The sequence below is a fragment of the Trichosurus vulpecula genome, chromosome 8, assembly GCF_011100635.1.
Source record: "Trichosurus vulpecula isolate mTriVul1 chromosome 8, mTriVul1.pri, whole genome shotgun sequence".
Taxonomy (NCBI): domain Eukaryota; kingdom Metazoa; phylum Chordata; class Mammalia; order Diprotodontia; family Phalangeridae; genus Trichosurus; species Trichosurus vulpecula.
Genome location: NC_050580.1, coordinates 856,141 through 875,512, shown reverse-complemented (window position 1 = coordinate 875,512; position 19,372 = coordinate 856,141). Strand labels below are relative to the sequence as shown.

Genomic DNA, 19,372 nt, shown 5'->3' with positions numbered 1-19,372 from the left:
CTGTGACAAGGTTGTAATGGTCTTTGCATCTTACTCTCTTTTATGGATTAAAACAAACCCAAAGAAAGCCTAGAGATCTTTTGGTTGTTTGCTCATTTTCCCTAAAATCTGCCAGTTGGGTAACTCAGCTCACCATCTCCCTGTCCTCCTGTCAAAGAGAAGGTAAATTTTGATGGCCAGAAACTCTCCAGTTAACTTGGGGTTTACTGGCCTGATTCCTTCTTTCCTCTCTTCCTCCCTTCCTTTCCTTTCCCTTCCCTTCCTTCCTTCCTCCCTCCCTCTCTCCCTCCCTCTTTCTCTCCCTCCCTCTTTTTCTCTCTCTCGCTTTCTCTTTTCTGACACATTTCACTCTGAAGCTCATAGATTGGACCACAATAGGTCCCTGCCCAAGCTTCACTTAATGGCTATATTTTGGGTCCTCCTGGCTCAGAGTGAATGTCAATAACTGTTTCTCTTTTGAGTAGCAACCCTGAGAGTCTTCCCCTCCAAGTTTGATTTGTTGTTTTTTCTAATTAAAGGGGCCATCCCTTGACTCATTTCTTAAAGAGACCTGTTCACTGAATGGGCATAACCTCACTCAAAGTGAGAACCTGAAAAGGCCTCCTATTGCATCCTGGACCATCTCCAGTCATCCTGATGAATATCAGACCACTGGACCCAGATGGCTCTGGAGGAGAAAGTGAGGCTGGTGACCTTGCACAGTCCTCTCTCACTCAAATCAAAGCCAACTGCAAGTCATGCCATCATTTTCCTGATGTCATGGTCCTCTTCGAAAATGAAGGACAAACACAACACAATCTGCTCACTCTCAGGTCCTTCCCAACGCCTCACAGGTGGGGGAGGTGATGCTGGGGTCTTCATGCCCCAGGCCTGGGAGGTCCTTCTGAGCTGATGTGACTTTGTCCCTGGGCCCTGGCGTGGGCTGCCTGACTCTGGTTGCTGTTGGGCTCATTGCTGGGGTGGTATTGTATACGGGGCTACACTGAATCCCCAAGACCCAGCACATAGTTGCAGATATAGGGCTAAGAAGTGTCCACATAGGCCAAGGTTGAAGCAGCTCCCTGTCCAGGCCATTCCACATCCTATGTGTTAGAGCATTATATTGATCCCCCCAGCTGAGATCTCTAACCCTATCCCCAAGAATGAGACACAGCTTGCCTGGGCCCAGAGGCTGGAGCACCTGTGGACCCAGAAATGCCCATTTGTAGACCAGCTTTAGGTTTTGGGAATCCTGCCCTCTAATGAGAGAGATTAGCTCTCCCTCCCCTCCTTGACTGGTTCATTAATAAACCCCACCTGGAGTCCCAGGTATGATGCTAATTATGGATCACAAAGGAGACTCAGTGCATTGGGCAGGGGGGAGGTGATTTATTCTAACCCACTCAAAGAAATGCCAAAGCAAAGCAGAAGGCACCACCCCCCCCCATTGCCCACTCACCACTGAGAGAATGCCTGGGACCAACAGAGTTTATAGCTTTAGTGGCATAGATTGTACCAGGGGTGCCAGTTGGCTGGGCGGCTGACAGGCAGCATTTCTGTTGATGAGGCCTCTGCTTGGGCCCCACACTGTCCAAACTCTGGGCAGGTGGATGGGCCAGGCCTCTTCTTGGTGGTAGCCATCCTCTCCCATGCAGGAGCCTCCCCTCCCAAGGACAGCTCAGCCACTGCATGCCCAGGGCTCTTCCTCTCAGGCAGCAAGACTCAAGACCTCTGAGCCCCCTTTGATGCTTGGATGAATGAAAGCATATTTATTAAGTGTTTCCTGTGTGCCAGGCATTGGATTAAGGGTTGAGATACAACTAGAAATCAGGACAGGTCCTGCCCTCAAGAAGCCTACTTTTTAATCAGGTGAAGACCATACACATGGGAGCAGGGAGGCCAGAGAATGGTGTTTGGGGCTGGGAAGTCCCAGGGTGGGCTGTGGCTCACGGGGGGAAATCAATGTACTCATCATTTCCAGGATAGGTCTCTTGGATTTCCTGACTGGTCCCAGAGCTAGAGGGAGGAAGGTGGGGGTGGAGCTAGCCATAGGGCAGCACCCTGGGGAGCCAAGGTCAGGGGTAAAGGTTGGCAGGAGCCCAAAGTCTCAGCAGGAGGGTGGGGCTGGGATAGAGTCGGGGGTGGGGCTAGCCATAGGACAGTATCCTCCAGCATCTGGGCTAAAGGTGTGGAGGAGCCTGGGGTCTCAGCGGGAGGGTGGGGCCAGGCAGGGTGGGGTGGGGTGGGGCTGAGATGGGGGCGGGAACAGAGAGCTCTTGTCTCTTCTTCACCGCCCACCACACTGGGGTCCTGAGCTCTCCTGGTTCTGCTGGCTGTTAATTCCCAAGCCTCTCTCTGCTTCACCTCCTCTCTTCTCTCCTCACCCTGTCTCAGACCTTTATCACTTCTCTTCTGGACAGTTATCACAGCATCCTGCTGGTGTCTCTGTTTCCAATCACTCTCTCTCTAAGCCATCCTTCACAGAGCTATAGAACTACACATCCTTCAGGTAGTTACTGTTACCCTCCAGGAGAAAATTCCATTGCCCTGCTCTGGGCTTTCACAGAAATCACAGAACTGGGCACTCCTGAGCAGGAATCCCTCTATGCCGATCCTGACATGACGTCCTGCAATGTCTGCTGGAAGCCTCCAGTGAAGGGGACCCACCCACTCTGGCCCTGTGCTGGTCCACCCACCCTTGGGAGCAGCCAGGCTTCAGGAGCTGCTCTAGGCTTCAGGAGCTGCTGAGCCCTCCAGGAAGGCAGGTCTCTGCCTTATCTGGGCCTGGAGGGGCTGAGTTGGAGGCTAGGGCCATCCCTCTGCACCCAAGCCTCACCAGATGTTAGAGTTGGACTGGTTCAGTTCCAGGAGGTGGAAATCTCCAGGGGAACCCCTTGCCAGCATAGCCCAGAAAGATGGCCCTGGGCAGAGGCTGGTAGTGGCGGTGGTGGTAGTGGTGGTGGTGGTGGCAGTAACAGCAGCAGCAATGGTCTCCTATGAGATGAGCTTTGAAGGGAAGCAGGGATTCTGAGCAGCAGAGATGAGGAGGGGGAACATTCCAGTCAAGGAAGGCCTGTATAGAGACGCAGATGTGGGAAGTCTGGTACCTAGTGTGAGGGACAGCCAGGAGGCAGATTGGCTGGAGCAGAAAGGGCAGAAAGGAGAGGGATGTATAACAAGGCAGAATAGAGAGGTTCAGGCCATGGTGTGAAGCAGGCATCTATACTGATATTCAAAGGAATGGGGAGATGCTTACCTGATCATTTGACCCCCTCTCTGTCACAGCATTTTCTGGGAGCTCCCAGACATGGCAGCTTCCTGGTCTCCAAGGACATTAGCTCTCAGGCATCTGGCCAACCTGGCCAGAGCTGGCCTGTCTTTCACATACATGTACATGAAACCGTATCTAGCCTAGGAGTATTGTAATCAGGTTGGTAATGGTCTGCTTTAACCTGATTAAGTAACCTAAGGGAATCTTGGGAGAAAGCAGGTACTCTCTCTCTCTCCCAGATCTCTCTAGCTTCCTAAGCTCAGCAGAGGCTTTAGGAATATAATGGGCCAAAATGCCTCCTCATGGCTGGCCCAGGAACTTAGCTCTGTAAGCTATGGGAAAGAAAGTCGTACCTTCTGGAAGGTGCAACCCAGCCTTAACAGGAAGCCCTGGAACTGTGTCCCTGCCAGACCCTGTGGACTAGCAGGATGCACTGTCCCACCAATCTCGATTTATCCTGTGTGAACAGCATGGGAGCTGGAGGTAGCCTGGTATGGCCTCCGGGTTTCAGGGACCAATGTCCTCTCTGCTTCTCACTGCATCCTTCTTCTCTGGGCACCTGGAAAATAAGGGGGCTGGGCACTAGGATTCTCTAGCTCCTTTGTGCTTGCAGGCTCTGAGTCTGAACTGTCAATGCAAAGGACCAGAGCCTGCTGAGTGATTGGGAACTCCTGGCCATGGACGTGGAGATGGACATGGACGTGAATGTGGACAGAGACATAGGCTTGGGGCAGCCACAGACCTTGTGAGCTGTGACTGCCCCTTTCAAGTGCAGTCCAGGGCCAGGCCTGGGCCTCCAGGGTTTGTTTTCTCTCATTTAGCTGAACACAAACCGGGTTCAGTTTTAAGGCAAGACTCTAATTAAAATGAAAAGAGCACATTGGGAAGGCTCCTGTTTAAATATTTAGAGCATGTAATCGCTGACATCTGGCCAGCCCTGAGTCACTCCAGAGACTAGCTCAGTAATGAGCAGTCTTGCTCCTGGGAGCCTCCCTGAGGGCGGCCAGAGGGCCCTGCAGCCAGCAGGGTGCAGTCCAGACCAATGCCAGCCCCCCATAGGATCTGTCCCTATGGCTGTTTGTGAGCACGACTTAGCCAGTACAGGACTGGAGACCTAACTCTACCCCATCTCTACGTGGACTGTCCAGCCAGCACTCGGAGGCTGGTGGCCCACCTTGAGCTGTGTTGGCTATCCTCCTGCCACACATACTCTCCTCTGAGGCCCTGCCTCTCAGCCCGGCCTGTGCTGTGAGCCACAGAGGTGGCACTGCCCTCCCCAGTCACTCTCCCCTGTCCCTTCCCTAGGCATCTGCTGCCCACTTTTCCACTTCCTACAGAAGGGCAGATAGCTCCCCATCTTTCAGCTGAGATTGAGATGGTTTAGTGCAGACATTCATGAAGTTTCTGCTGTGTCCAGACCTTATCATCCAATGAGACAGAAGGCTGAGACATCTACACAAAGAGACACAGCAAAGGAGATGACTTCGGGCATTTCAGGGTCCAGTGGAATGGCCAGAGACATTCAGCTGGGAAGGCATCATGTCTGACAGGGCAGTCAGGAGGGGCTTCCTGGAGGAGGTGGGTGACAATCCCCATCACTGCCATCACCATCCCTACCCCCTGGCATTTTGAGAAGACATCCAGTTTGAGATGTCAGAGAGGCACTTGGAGATGGGAACTTGGTGGTCAGGAGAAAGGCTGAGGCAGGAAAGGTAGATGTGAAAATCATCGGCCTAGAGATGGTCATGAAATCCTGGGAGCTGATGAGGTCACCCAGTGAAGTAGTATGGAGGGAGAAGAGGGCCCAGGACAGAGCCCCAGAGATACCTGTGAATAGAGGGTGTGACCTGGAGGAGGATCCAGCAAAGGAGACAGAGAAGAAGCAGTCTGAGAGGGAGGAAAATAGGGGTGTCCTGAAAACCTAGAGAGAACAGAGGATCGGGGGAGAGAGTAACCCACGGTGTCCAAGGCCACAGAGAGAGGTCAAGGAGAAGGAGTATGGAGTAAAGGCCATTGGGCCTGGCAGTTCTGAAGAGGGCAGTTCTGGTGGAATGAGGTTGGAAGCTGGATTGTGAGGGGAGAGGAGGTGAAGGCACCAATTGTAGTCAGGTATGAGAAATAACATATTTTAAAAGGACAGAAACCAATGGCTGAGGGGCATTGTAGGGCAGTGGATGGCAAGGTGCTGGCTACCAGGTAATTATGAATCATAGAATGCCAAGCTCTCTACAGACATGAGTGGAGGCAGGTTATCAATGTGAAGAGGTCCACAGCACTGGCAGACATCAGCAGATGACAGCTCACCTACACACAAGTAGAATGTCTACCACCCAAGGAGGAGCTGGACTGCTTCTGTAGGGAGAGGGTCACTGATAGACTCTCCAGATGCTGTCCCAGTGCCCACAGAAGTGTGGAAGACCTCCAGCCCTTGGGTAGGAGAATGGGTGGAATGGCACTGGCCTTGGAGGCAGGGATGGCTGAAGATTGGCTCCTCTGCAGGCAGGTCTCTGATCCAAGCTGATGTGTGGCTACTCATCCCCATCCTCGACATCCTTGACTATTTCTGGTGTCTGCTTGTCCCCGTTGTCTGTTTCCTACTAATGCTGATTCTGCACTTTCTGCCCTGAGCAAGGCCAAAAAGTCTGGAGAGAAGGAAGGGCCAAAGCAGCACGTTAAGGACATGTGTCTCTTTACTATGCATTTTTTCTCAGAAAGATGTTCATGTCTCTGTCATGCAGGACTTCATGGCTGTGAGCTGGAAGGATGTCCCGAAGCTGCTTATGGGACCTGGGCAAACACCTCTGGCCTGCAAGCCCGGGGTGGGGCCATGATAGGGGATGAAACCCCTGGGGCAGAATTGTCACTGTGGGAGCGGGGCAAGGTAGGCAGGCAAGCGGGTCCTCCCAGAGAGCCTCTCCTGGGGAGGGTCTGAGGGAGTGAGTAGAGGACAAAAATGGTCAGCCTCCAGTTTGGGGCCAGTCTTATCTTTGGAGTCACACTCCCCAAGGATTAATGGGAGGAAAGCAGATCTGGCATTGGACAGGAAGTGCTGATTTTCAGTCTTTGTTTGACTGGAGGTAGAGAAGACTCTGCTTGAAGCACCTCACCCAGCTTGGGCATCCAGTTGGTTTTCCTCTCTGCTGTAACTGGTCAAGACTTCTTCCCTGCCCCCTGCCTCTGTCCTACCCACCCCCCACACAAGGAGTTAAACTCTTCTGAAAGGCATTCCTCCTCGAGGTGAGGAAAGAAACTCTTTCTTCCTCATCACCTCCTAGAAAGTGGGGGGCTATTTTCTGCAGCAGTCTCTGAGGGCCATTTGTGGTCAATACAGATATCTCTGGCAGGGTTGGCATGGTCCCTGGGTCCAGAACCCAGGAGAGCTCTGTGGTCTTTGAGCATTCCTCAGCATTAGGACCCCCTGTGTGGAAGGAGGTGTGGAGAGGCTTGGTTTGTGCTTGTCCCTCTAATAAAGGGGATGCCCATGGTGTCAGAAGCCCCCTCATGCAGCTGAAGCAAAGGAGAAAAGACTAGACTCCACCAGAATCCTGGGCCTTCCCTCCCTCTGGAGTGGCCTCAGGGGTCAGATTGGGTCAAAATGAGCCCCATTCCCTCCTCTCCTGGCAATGCTGCCCTCTTGCTTACATTTTCAGTGGTCCCTGCTGCCCCAGACTAGAGTGCAGTCTCCTTGTGCTGCCATCCAGAGCCTTGCCTGGGCAGAGCTCTCCACATGAGCTGCCATCTCTAGCATTTGCTCGATATTCCAGACAAACTGGCCCTTTGGCTGATCTCCATCTCCTGTCCCCATGCCTAGAGTGTCCTCCCTCCTTGCGTCCAGCCCTTAGAACCCCTGTCTTTGTTCATGGTTTGGACCAAGGGCCGTCTCTTATGGCCAGTGTCTTATGCGAAGCCTGTCCTGATTACCCGTCCCCCTAACCCCATGGTTAGTGTCCTCTTTATCTTGGAATGATTGTGTGTTTACTCCTCTGTTGACAAGTTGTACCAATACCCCTGCCCCCAGGACAAACAAAACAAAACAAAACACCTTAGGCATTGAGGTCCTTGAAATCAGGGGCTGCTTTTAAATGTTTCTGTCTCCCCAGCCCCTGGCATATGACCAGAAGATAGTAGGTATCTTGTAAACGTGTGTGGAACCAAACTGGGTGGTGAGATGCCTGCGGCAGGAGCTGTTGTCTAGTCAATGTGTCCCTCCCCCGCTCCCCCCCCCCCAGGAAGAGGGGTGGCTGGATGATTTTCCCAAGTTCTGCCCAAGCTGGGTACGAGGAGAACAGTCTAGGTTTACTAAATCCAATGGTAGACCGCCATCACTGAATCTCAGAGGCAGGAGGGGCTTGGGGGGGGGGCATGGTAGCCAATTGTCAGCTGGCCAGGAATGGGCTTGACCTCATCTCCACCAAGAGTCTCTGAGGCATCCTTGGGCACTTTGGGGGGGGGGGGGGTTCCCTTGGGGAAAATTTTTTTCCTTCTGTTTAGCTACTGACACAAGTGGCCAGCAGCCCAGGGACCTTACTAACAGTCCCTTTCATAACACAGCCAGGAATTGCTGCTAAGTCACACTCAGTGGGAACAAGCCAATAGCCTCCATTCCAGGCACTTGAGGATTTTCATTTCCTTACAGGAGCCTCCAAACAACCCTAGGAGGCTGATGCTACCATGCACTCCATTTCACAGATAGGGCTAAATGCCTTGCCTGGGGAGTGTCTGAGGAGGGATCAAAGCCAGGACCTCCTGATTTCTAGCCCAGTGCCCTGTTGATTATGCCCCACTGCTAATGGGCAGGTTGAGTTCTCTCAGATAGAAACTTCTATGAAGGGAGAGCTTGCTTGTTTCGGTCTAGGTTGGCCTGGGTGTTGTCTGAGATTGGAAACTCATTATGGCAACCTGGGTATAGAGCTGTCATTTCACAGTTAAGAAAACTGAAGTCAAGGCAGGTAGGTGACTTGTCCAAGATCATACGAACAGTCAAGGTCAGAGGGTGGATTCGAATTCAGTTCCTTGTCCCCCAAACCAGTGCTCTTCCACTGTCTCCAGCAGGGTCTTTTCCACTTCTGAAGTGCAGGGAATGTCTACTTGTTCCTCCTGACCCACCTTGGGAGAAGGGCTTCCCCTCCAGGATGAACCCAGCAATTCAGATTTTCAGAGGGTCCTGAAGCTTAACTCATCAGTGATGCCCTCCAGCATTGTCTCACATGAATGGCACCGGAAATGCCTCCAACAATTAGGAAGGAAAGGAAAGGAAACCGTATTGGGCGAGTCAATAGGGACCTGCAGCAGAGGCGCTCAGAAGTGAGGGGTGCTCCTTCCCTTCAGGGCCTGAAGTGAGGAGAACAAGTCGGCACTGGGGCCTCCCTGAAGCTGCCGCTGTGTTGTTCCAGGCTTCTCTTCTTTTGTGGGCGCAAGGCAGCGGAGGCAGCTTTGGGTCTGTACTCTGCCGTGGCCAGGAAGGCTTCCTTGGGACAGGGGAGGCCTGGCCAGGGCAGCAGCCTACAGAGGTCACCAGCCTTCAAGGTGCCTGTGCCTCCCAGAGACCCCAACTGGACACAGTAATAAACACGTCTGCCTTCTGTTATGCAGATATCCCACCACTGATGCCCAAATGCCCCTTAAAACTCATGGTCAAAGGTGTGGGGAGTAGCCCTGCCAAGAATAGTGGAGACTGAAGGAAGGTCTTAAACTCCCCTGGAGATAGACCTGCTGGAAAAGACTTGTGCTTGAAAACACCAAGGGCCTGACTTATCCTTGAGATCAGAGTTTCAGCAGAGAGAGCCAGTGTGGAGATCTAAACCAGAAATAAGATGACTGGGCCCTCAGAGCCTCTGCTTCCTGGGGAGACAGAAACACACAAAGAGAAGTGAACCTAAGCAAGGGGAAGCCTGGGAGAGGCCCCTGAGTGGAGCTACACCCTCTAAGTGACAGTGAGGAGGGATGGCATCTCAGGCACAGGTACTGCCTGAGTACAAGTATGGTGACCTTCCAAGAACAGCACAAAGCCCGGTTTGACGGGATATAAAGAGCAATAATTTAAGTGTCGAGCCAGTCTGGAAAGGTGGGCGGGAACCAGGGGATGCCAACCAGAGGAGTCTGTGTTTCATCCCAGACACACTAGGGACCTGTGGAAGGACTGGACTGAGGCGTGTGACATGGTCATTCCTGGACCTCAGAATGAAGATTTTGTCCTCGGTTGTAAGTGTGGATGGATGGAGCAGGACCCGGTGGTGATGGCAGACTCTTTCATTAGTCTGGGCAAGAGATGATAAGGGGCTGAACCAGGAAGAGAGCCACATGAGTGAGAAGGAAAGGTCAGGATTGTGGAATCGTGGGCCAGTGGGTGAAAGGACCAAGCAGCAGACCTTGGCCTCATCTAAGGAAAAACAAAGTGGCCTGTACCACCTTGAAAGGTGATGAGTTCCTTATCCCTAGAGGTCTGCAAGCCAAGGCATTGGTCAGACATGGAAAGGAGACCCTTAGTTTATTTATGGGTTGGATCAGATGCGTCAGAGGCCCCCTCCCAGCTCATAGATTCTAGGATTTGTCAGGTAGGGCACCATTTTCTGGATTGCCCTACCATAGGTGGGCTGACCAGAGGTAAGATCAGTGAGCGTGGGAGCTTCCTGAATGTGGGTGGCTCGAGGGACGTACCAGCAAAGACGTCTCCAAGTGACCGGAAGCTCCAAAGAGAGAGTCAGCTCTGGTCTAAACGCGTGTGCGCAGAACATAACCGGGAAATTTTCTGCTCCGGCGCCGTCCTCAGTTCTTCTATTCCTACCCCCACCCCCCATTTCGCCATTTCTCCCCCTACAACATCCATCTCCTTCTGGACATTCCCCCTGCCGCGGACACAGAGACTTCATCCCTCGCCTGGATTGCTTCAGGCGCCTTCTACTTGGCCTCCCACCCTCTCCTATGTGTCCCCCGCCCCGCTCCGAAACTCCTGGCCTCCGGACTCACCCTTTGGCCCCTTTAAAGTCCTTTAGTTCTTAGCTCCCCCGTCTTTTTGCTTCCTCCCATCAGCCCCTTTACGTTCTTCGCGACTACAGCGGAGCCGGACAACGCCACGGTCCTGGGATGTCTGCTGACCCTCCGCAGCCTCCGGTTGCATCCCTTCACCCTCCGCGGTCTGGATTCCATCAACTTGCTCGGTCTGCTCTTCCCTCGCTTGCTGTACCCCGGGCCTAGAATGCATCCTGCACCAGATGGAATCCCAGGGGAGCTTGCCTGCAGGCTCACTCTGCCATGTCCCCTACCAGTGTTCTCCATTGGCTAATCTAGGTACAAGTGGTTTTCTCCAGTAGAATGTAAGCTCCCTGAGGCCAAGAACTGTTTCCTTCCTATCTGTCTTGCAGGCTCCTAACACCCGGCCTGGCACATAAACCGTGCCTAATGAATGTTTGTCAGCTGGATTGACAGGGTTAGTTAGTAGGATCCCTGGACTTGGAGTCAGAAGGCCTTGGCTGAGTCCCACATCACAGGCTTCCATTGAGCCCGGGACCCGGCAGATGGGTATATTTGTTGAATACCATTGCTTATGGTAAGGGCTTAGGGCTGCCCCCTTTCTGGCCTGGAGGGGTCAGAGTAGCCTCGAGCCTTGCAGCACCTGAGCTATTCTGCAGCTGCTGGGGCAGGTACTCCCTCCCTCTCCTTCCTCCTCCCCACCCCACAGCATTGGAGAGCAAACCCCTCCGAGAGTGATCACCTGGCCAGGTGCTTTGTGATCCCTGAGTAGGCCAGTGTGGCCCATGGAGGGCCAAGCACTGACCAGAGCAGGTGTGAAGGAAGCATCTGGGAAGGTGGGGAAGGCTGGGAAGCTGCTGCCCGTCCTAGTGTGGGGCAGCTCTCTGGCCCTCCTGGTGGGGGCTCAAGGCAGGGAGGCATTGACACACAGCATTCCTGGCATCTTTCCGCATGCTGGCACATCCCCTGAAGGACTTCATCTCACGGATCAATGATCACATCGGGCTGCTGCTTCCCCAATGGCCACTTATGGGCCAGCCCCAGCTCATTAGCTCAGGCAGCAAGATGAGCTTGTTTGTCCAGAGGCCATTGTCTTCGTGCTGAGCCATGGAAAGCAGCCCCCTCACCATTCCCTTTATAAAACCTTTCTTCCCAGAAGGTCGTTGCCTATGTATGTCTCCATCTGACCTAAAATCTTCCCCCGGAATAAGAGCCCCCTCAGGGTATAAGCAGAAAAGGCCAGCCTCCAACACCATTATTTAAATTAAAGACAATCCAGTAGATATTTATTAACTGCCCAGTGTGCACACAGAACTGTATTTAGAGCTCATTTGTTGTTTTGTGAGTAGCAAGATGCTTTTGGCCTGCCTGAGAAACAGGAATCTGGGGTACCTGGAAGGGCTCAGAAAGCCCTGGCCCCCAAAAGAGCCCATTTCTAAAGTGCTGGTGAGGGCTATTTCCTGCCCCCATCCTTAGGAGACATGGCTTGGGACTGAGTGGGCATCACCAAGGTGACCTCTAAGACTTGCCCTGGATGGTTTGCTTCATGGACGCTTGTGGATTGAACAGAATTTAACCATGCCCCATCCAGGACCAGGAGGGATGTTGAGACAGTTTGTCCAGAACTAAATGTCTGCCAAAGCACAGTTAGGCGCTGAGTCTCATGGCCTGGGAGGGATTTCTGATGCTGGTGAAATGGGAGAAGGTTCGGAGGTGGACCAGGCTGAATGATCCTCCACAGGTGCTTGGTTGCATTTGTTAAGGCGTATTGTGTGCCTGGTTGTGTTTGTCCTTCATTTTTGAAGAAGACCATGACATCAGGGAAAAGATAACATGACTTGCAGTTGACTTTGATTTGAGTGAGGGAAGGCTGTGCAAGGTCACCAGCCTCACTTTCTCCTCCAGAGCCATCTGGGTCCAGTGGCCTGATATTCACCAAGAAGACTGGAGATGGCCCAGGATGCATTGGGAGACCCTGACCCTTTTACGCTAAGGTCTTTTCAAATTGTCACTTTGAGTGAGGTAACACCCATTCAGTGAATAGGCCTCTTTAAGAAGTTAATCAAGGGATGACCCCTTTAACCAAAACTCAAAAAAAAAAAAAATCAAACTGGGAGGGGAAGACCCTCAGGGTTCCTGGCCAAAAGAGAAACAGTGTGCCTGGCACTTCTTAGGTCGTGAGGATATAAATACAAAAGTGAAGCAGTCCTGACTTCAAGGAACTTCCATTCTATTGGGTAAGAGCAGGCCAAGGAGCAACATGAACAAAGATAAAAAAATACAAAATCTCTTCGGACCAAACCCACAGTGGTTTCTGGTGAATGTCCAAGAGACAGAGGCCTGTTGTTCTTCTAACAAGGCATTCTATCTTTTGGCTCTGGGCATTCTCGCTGGCCATCCTCTATGCCTGGAATTCTCTGCTTCCTCATCTCTGCCTCATGGATTCTCTGTCTTCCTTCAAATCCCAGCTAAAATCCCACCTCCGATGGAGAGCCTTTCCTCATCCTCTTAATTCTAATGTCTTCCCTCTGTTGATTATTTCCTACTTATTCTGTATATATATTAAATGTACATATTTGTTTGCATATTGTCTCTCCCACTAGACTTTGGTCTCCTCTAGGGCAGGCACTGTCTTCGCCTTTGTATCTCCAGCACTTAGTATAGTGCCTGGCACATAGTAGGCTCTTAATAAATGCTTATTGACTGACTTCGTGAAGAACAATGGTGGTGTTTCAGTGAGTAGGGGCAGAATAGTGATAGACTCTTGGTCAGCAGATTGTGGTAGTGGTGGGCAACATCAATGGGGGCTCATTGGAGGAGTGTTTTTTTCCATTGGAAGGGACCAATAAACTGTGATCCTGACTCTGGTCAGATTGTGCTCTGCCTGTGTCAATGTCCATCTCAGATTTCCAGAGGAGGCCTTCACTGGATTTGCTTCTGACTCATCAGAGTCTAAGGAATTTGGGGACAGGACCGTTCTCTGAGCTGTTGTCATTTCATTACCATTCTATACCTAACTGGTTACCCCTCCTAATGATAATAATCACATCTATCCATCCATCCACCCATTTGTCTGTCTATCTGTTCATTTATCTATCCATCTATCTATCTACCCACTTGCTTATCTGTCTATCCGTCATCTATCTCTTCATTCATCCATTTATTTGTCTGCCTGCCTGTTCATCCATCCATCCACATATCTATCTGTCCATCCATTATCTATCTATCCACCCATTTATCTGTCTGCCTATCTACCCATCCATCCATCCATCCATCTATCCACATATCTATCTGTCCATCCATTATCTATCTATCCACCCATTTATCTGTCTGCCTATCTACCCATCCATCCATCCATCCATCTATCCACATATCTATCTGTCCATCCATTATCTATCTATCCACCCATTTATCTGTCTGCCTATCTACCCATCCATCCATCCATCCATCCACATATCTATCTGTCCATCCATTATCTATCTATCCACCCATTTATCTGTCTGCCTATCTACCCATCCATCCATCCATCCATCCATCCACATATCTATCTGTCCATCCATTATCTATCTATCCATCTATTATCTGTCTCTATTTTTACTACCTTTCTTTGTTACCCGCTTCTAACCCTATTGTAGATACCTACACACATACACACATATGCACTTAACACTTTAAAATTGGCAAACATGCTGATTCCATGATCTCATCTTCACCTCCTCACAGCCTTGGGCAGTAGATGGTGTTCTTCTCATTTGACATATGGGGAAACAGAGGTTCAGAGAAACAGCGACTCTCTCCAGCATAAGCAGGCAGAAACACCCACAAGCTTTTTCTGAGGAGTCCTGCCCATAGGGTGGCTGCTGGCCCCTCTCCTGGTGCCTGGGGGGGACAACCACAGACCCTTTACATACGAATAAGAAGAAATTTTGAGAAAGCCATTGCCAGCCCATGCTCCTAAATGACTGCCTTTCCTGTGTGTATTGCTACATAGGGGTTGGGTTAACCAGAGCACATAATGCAGTGATTAGGGCTTACTGGCCATCAGTGACTGTAATTCTCTGTTTTTATTCAGAGTGGGGACAATCCTGTCCTCTTAACCCTATTCTTATCTGGCCTCTTCCAGGATCCTGACTAACAACAAGATCTTGGGAGTGAAGAGTGGGGCCTTCTTGGGTCTGCCGTCGCTGGAGAGACTGTAAGTACCTGAGTACCACTCTCTTCTCTTTATTCAGTCCCAAGGTTGGGGGAGAGACATAGACAACCAGCAGTAGGGGGAGAAGTTGGGCCCTTGAAGAGCCAAGAGGCTCTGTGGGTGGCTAGCAGGTATAGACCACAGTGGTGCCCCATGGTCACTGGACTTAGCAGGAAACCTGAGGAGAAAATTGAAACAGGAATTGACAACTAAGGAAGCATCTAAAGGCAGCCATTTGCCTAATCCTGTCCTAGGCCCTTCTCTCTTATCCTTATTCCTTTTGTCCAGGATCTCACCTGTTTGCAAGGTCTCTTCTCTCTTTTTTTTATACTGAGATTTGCCTGCCTTTGCTCTTTCTCTGACCACTCCTCGGGGTCTGCTGAGCTCCTTCCTCCCACAGCTTCCCACTCGATTCTGCCACCAGCTCTATGGATTATGTTCTCATGGTGGCCTTTGGATGGCTCTGCCCTGCTCCTCTCCTGGTTCAGGCTCCAACCTCTTTTCCCTAGATCCAACCACCACCTCCCTAGTCTTCCCCCTCCATATATCCTGTGCACTACCCGCAGATGCATCCCCTTCAAATACAGCCTTCTCAGAAACTCAGACAGCTCTCCACTGCTCCCCAAAGAGACCCCACCTCCTCAGGCTTGCATTGAAGCCCCCCTTACATTAAAATGCAAGGGTCCACAGCTATTCCCCACCCCCCTACTTCCCCCAAACTGGCTACCTCTGTTTAGCCCCTGTGCATCTCAGTCTTTCTGGCCACTGTGCCTTTGCTGTTGCTGCCTCTGTGACCTTGTACCCCTCTGGTCTAAAGAGAATCTCCTCCACCAAGAGCTTCCAACAAGAGCCTCCAGTCTTTGCTTGCCAACTTCACTGCCCCCCAGTGGCCCCCACACCACTTTTTCTATGTTTCATTGCTTGTGTTATTCTTACCCTGAGCCCAAATTGAAGAATGTGTTTAGGAGCAAACGATGGGTCTTGTACTGTAGGAAAGCTCAAATTCCTAATTAGATCTGGGAGAAAGGGAACAGGCAGAAGGCCTCTGGAGAGAGCACCCTGTGGCTTAGGAGGTCTCTCACAGGTTTCTCTGGCCTGCCCTTTCCTCTGTCTTTTGGAGGGTCTGTTATGAGCTCCCACGTGGTGTGGGGTCACTGGGGTATATCAGGTCTGTGATTTGGCTGAAGGCTTCCCTTGTTACACATTCATGCAGTAGACACACGCTCTCCTTCTGGCCAACCTTGAATGGAGAGCAGTTATCTTTCATTGGTCAAAGGACAACAGAGGGAGAAGGGAGTATGTGTGTGTCCCCCTGAGGGAAGGTATTTCCTCATGCCAGGAGCCATCCACAGACCCTCCTCCGAGCCTCCAGATGATTTCAGTGGTGAAAAGACTTCCCGGTCTAATGGGATGCCTTTATACGGCAGAGAGTGATGGAAGCTGTGTCCTTACAATCTAATTGAACCCCGAAGTTGACGTCTATAATTGAAGCAATAGTGGTTTGAGGAGATTCGCAGTGAGTCACAGGCGGGGTGGTTAGCTAATAGCAGGAGAAACCCATTCCTAGCTGCTTGTATTTCTTTTTGAGATACCCTTGACATAAAATTACTGGAGTGGAGGGAACATGGTAAATTCTGCATTTCTAAGGAGGCTGGTTAGGAAGTGAGCGCCTACACACCTCTTCCTCCTCCTCCTCACACAGCGATGCTCTTTGTACAATTATCCATACTCACAGCCTTGTTGGATAGCAAAGTACCAGCATCTCAAAGGCAGCCTGGCAGGAACTGAATCCATACACCATTGGCAGCTAGGGGGTGCCACAGTGCCGAGCTGGGTAACCCTGGTTGAGCCACTTAACCTCTGTCTGCCTCAGTTTTCTCCTCTCTCAAATGGGGGTCATACTAGCTCCTACCCCACAGGATTGTTATGAGGGTCAAATAAGATAATATTTGTAAAGCTCTTAGCAGAGTGCCTGGCACATAGTAGGTACTTAATGTTTATTTCCTTCCTTTGTTCCAATGGGAAGGGAACAAGCATTTATGTAGTGCTGGAGGAATGCGGTGCTGAAACATGGAAGCTTGTTGGTCTGGGGGAAATCTCATCACATGTCCTTTCCACAAAAACAGGTGTCAGACCCTTGGCGTTACCTGACCCGGCTCCAGAGTCTGGTTGAACATGCCCAAGCTCAATAAATTCCTCCTTGAGGGAAGATGTCCAAGGGTGAGTGAGGACACAGTAGGGAATGTCATGAGGCGTTTGCTGAGCTGTGTTTGATCAGTAGCACCAGGAGGAGGGCTCAGAGCAAGCAGACTCCCCAAAGCCAGCAGACATTGAGGCCACACTATTGTTTCTGCTGTGTTTTGAGATTATAAGAATTGTTTTGTGTGAATGCTTCCTAATCTCCCTTCTCTGTTGTAGATCCTCGTCTCCCATGCCTCAACAATTCATCCATTACTAAGCATTCATTAAGTGCACAGGTGCCACATAAAGTGGTAATAATGAGAGCCATCACTTACTTAGTGCTTCTTTCTGCCAGGCATGTGCTAAGAGCTTTACAATTAGGATCTCATTTGATCCCCACAACAATCCTGGGAGATCAGTGCTGCTATCATAATTCTGGCTCTGATCCATTTTACAGATGAAGAAACTGAGGTAAGCAGGGGTTAAGTGACTTGCCTGGGATCACACAGCTGAGAAGTGTGTGAGGTGAGGCCAGATTTACATCTCGGTCTTCCTGATTCCAGGCCCAGTGTGTGACCATTCAGAAGTAAGACAGTCCCTGCCCTCATATACACAAAATAAATACACAGTAATTTGGGGAGGACACTAACTGATTCTGGGGAATCAGAGAAGGCTTCTTGATAGAGGTCACCCTTGAGATGAAACTTGGAGAGAGCCAGAGGTTCTCCTTGAGGAAGGAGCATGTTCCAGGCTTGTGTGATGTCAGGAGACAGGAACAGCAAACAGGGTAGTGTGGCCAAGACCACAAAGACCAAGGAGGGCTAGAGTGTGAAGGACTTTAAATGGCAAACAGGGAAGTTGCATCTTATTCTAGAGCCCATGCTTCATACCTATGGTTCTGGACTATCAGAGTGGCAGCTGAGTGGAGGATGGATCAGAGAGGGGAGGGTCTGGATTCAGAGACTGCAACAAGGAAGCTGGTCCACATGAGAGGTGATGAGGTGCCGAATGAGGATTGTCATATTGAGTTGAGAGAAGGAGATGACAGAGCCACAGAGACAAAGACTTCTGGGGATGGATACAAGATAGGTGAAGGAAGAAGAACCAGCAAGACTGCAACTGGTAATTTGTGGGATCAATGAGAGTAAAAAGTGAAAATGACTCTGCAGTGGCAGGCCTGGGTGGCTTTCTGAGGTCAAAAAACAAATTCACTGGATCCAAGTTGGAAAGAAGCTCAAAGGCTCCTAGTTACATCCTTAGCCAAACACTAACCTCTTTTCAAACCTATCTGACAAGGACCCATCAGGATTTTACCTAAAGACCCTCAATGAGAAAACATCCACCCCCTCCAGAGGGAGACTGTGCTGCCTATAAAGAGCTTCAATTGTTAGGAAAATGTTCCTAAGATCAATTCTCCATTTACCTTTTTATTACTTCTACTCATTTATCCTAGTTCTCTTCTCTGTGGCCAAGCAGAACAGAGAGAATCCTTCTGAAGTGTGTAGCCCTTAAAATATTTGATGATTGGCAGAACCAATGAGTTGGCAGAATAAGAAAATGTGTTTAAGTTAAATTTCTCTCCATTATCTCAAAAGAGCAAGGAAGGCAAGTAGCATAAAGAAAAAGCAATAGAGAACATAAGAAAGAACTCATCACAAGAATTACAAAGTCTCATATATACCTGGTGATCTTCACATGTCAAGGGAATACATTTCATATCCCACAAGATTATACCTTATTCATGAGAAATGCAATAAATAATTGAAGTAAAATCTCAAAAGCAATAGAAATCAGCTTATTCCCCAAAATAACACAGCCTGCAACATTGAGCTTGGTCATCCTTGAAAAAAGATGTATTTTCAGCAAGTTGGAGGAGATTCTATCATTCCTTTTGAAGAAGTCAGAGGTGAACAAAATATTTGATATACTAACTCTTTAAACAAAAGACACATAAGAAAGGTTAGTAAGTTAATAAGAAAGAAATTAATATCTAAATCACACTTCATATGCTTTTACAATAGATAATATTAGTTTCTGCTTTCTGTTGTTGCTTCTTGAACTCTCACTTTTTTGTGGGTCTGTGTTGGCAATCAAAATGGTCTCTCAGCACTCAGTTCAACCAAGTGCCCTTGAAGAGTTTGGCTTTTGTTTCCTTGATTAGATTGGGAGTCCTTGGTGACCTCTCTGCCTCAGGGGAGGGCCTAGTTTGCATGGGTTTGAGTGGCATGTTTGGGACATCAGAGGCTTTTAGACCACATGGGTTTAAGTCGCCTCTTTGTGACGATTTCAGGTCACGTGGGTGAGTCACATGTGTGACTCATCCTTGACCCTGAAAAAGATATTAGACCAGGAGTTGGCTTTCCCTTTTTCAGAGCTCTTACCCACAGCCATGGTGGTGCACATGACTCTGGGCTAGCCCTTGTTATGAGCTCCTGGGCTGAACTTAGATGTTGGTAACTATGAATTGTATTTGGTCTGTCTGTCGATATTTGTAATTTGTTTGTATTTTGCTCTGAAGTTCAGGGTGCTGGCTTTTCCCCCCAAACTAAGTGAATGGTATTTGTATACTGGATTAAAGTGAGCTTGTCAACCCCTTACTGTTGCTTTCCTTAGTAGAGCAGATCAAAAGAACCTATGCTGGCAGCGTTCTTATTGTTGGGCTTGTATTGGTTTTTCACCTACAGCAGCTGCTAGCCAGACTATTGAAATAGGGTCACTGAGAATAAAATGAAAGTATTTATGAACCAACATTAAAGAGGAGATAGGAAGGAAATTTTTCT

At 49.9% G+C, this 19,372-nt stretch overlaps 1 protein-coding gene across 1 annotated transcript in view; it reads left to right on the top strand.

The window, feature by feature from the left end:
* Positions 1–19,372, top strand: part of ADGRA1 (adhesion G protein-coupled receptor A1) — a 310,443-nt gene that overhangs the window by 41,166 nt on the left and 249,905 nt on the right. The window contains exon 2 of the mRNA XM_036734182.1: positions 14,343–14,414. Coding sequence (XP_036590077.1) covers positions 14,343–14,414 — 72 coding nt within the window. The remainder of the gene's footprint in view (positions 1–14,342; positions 14,415–19,372) is intronic.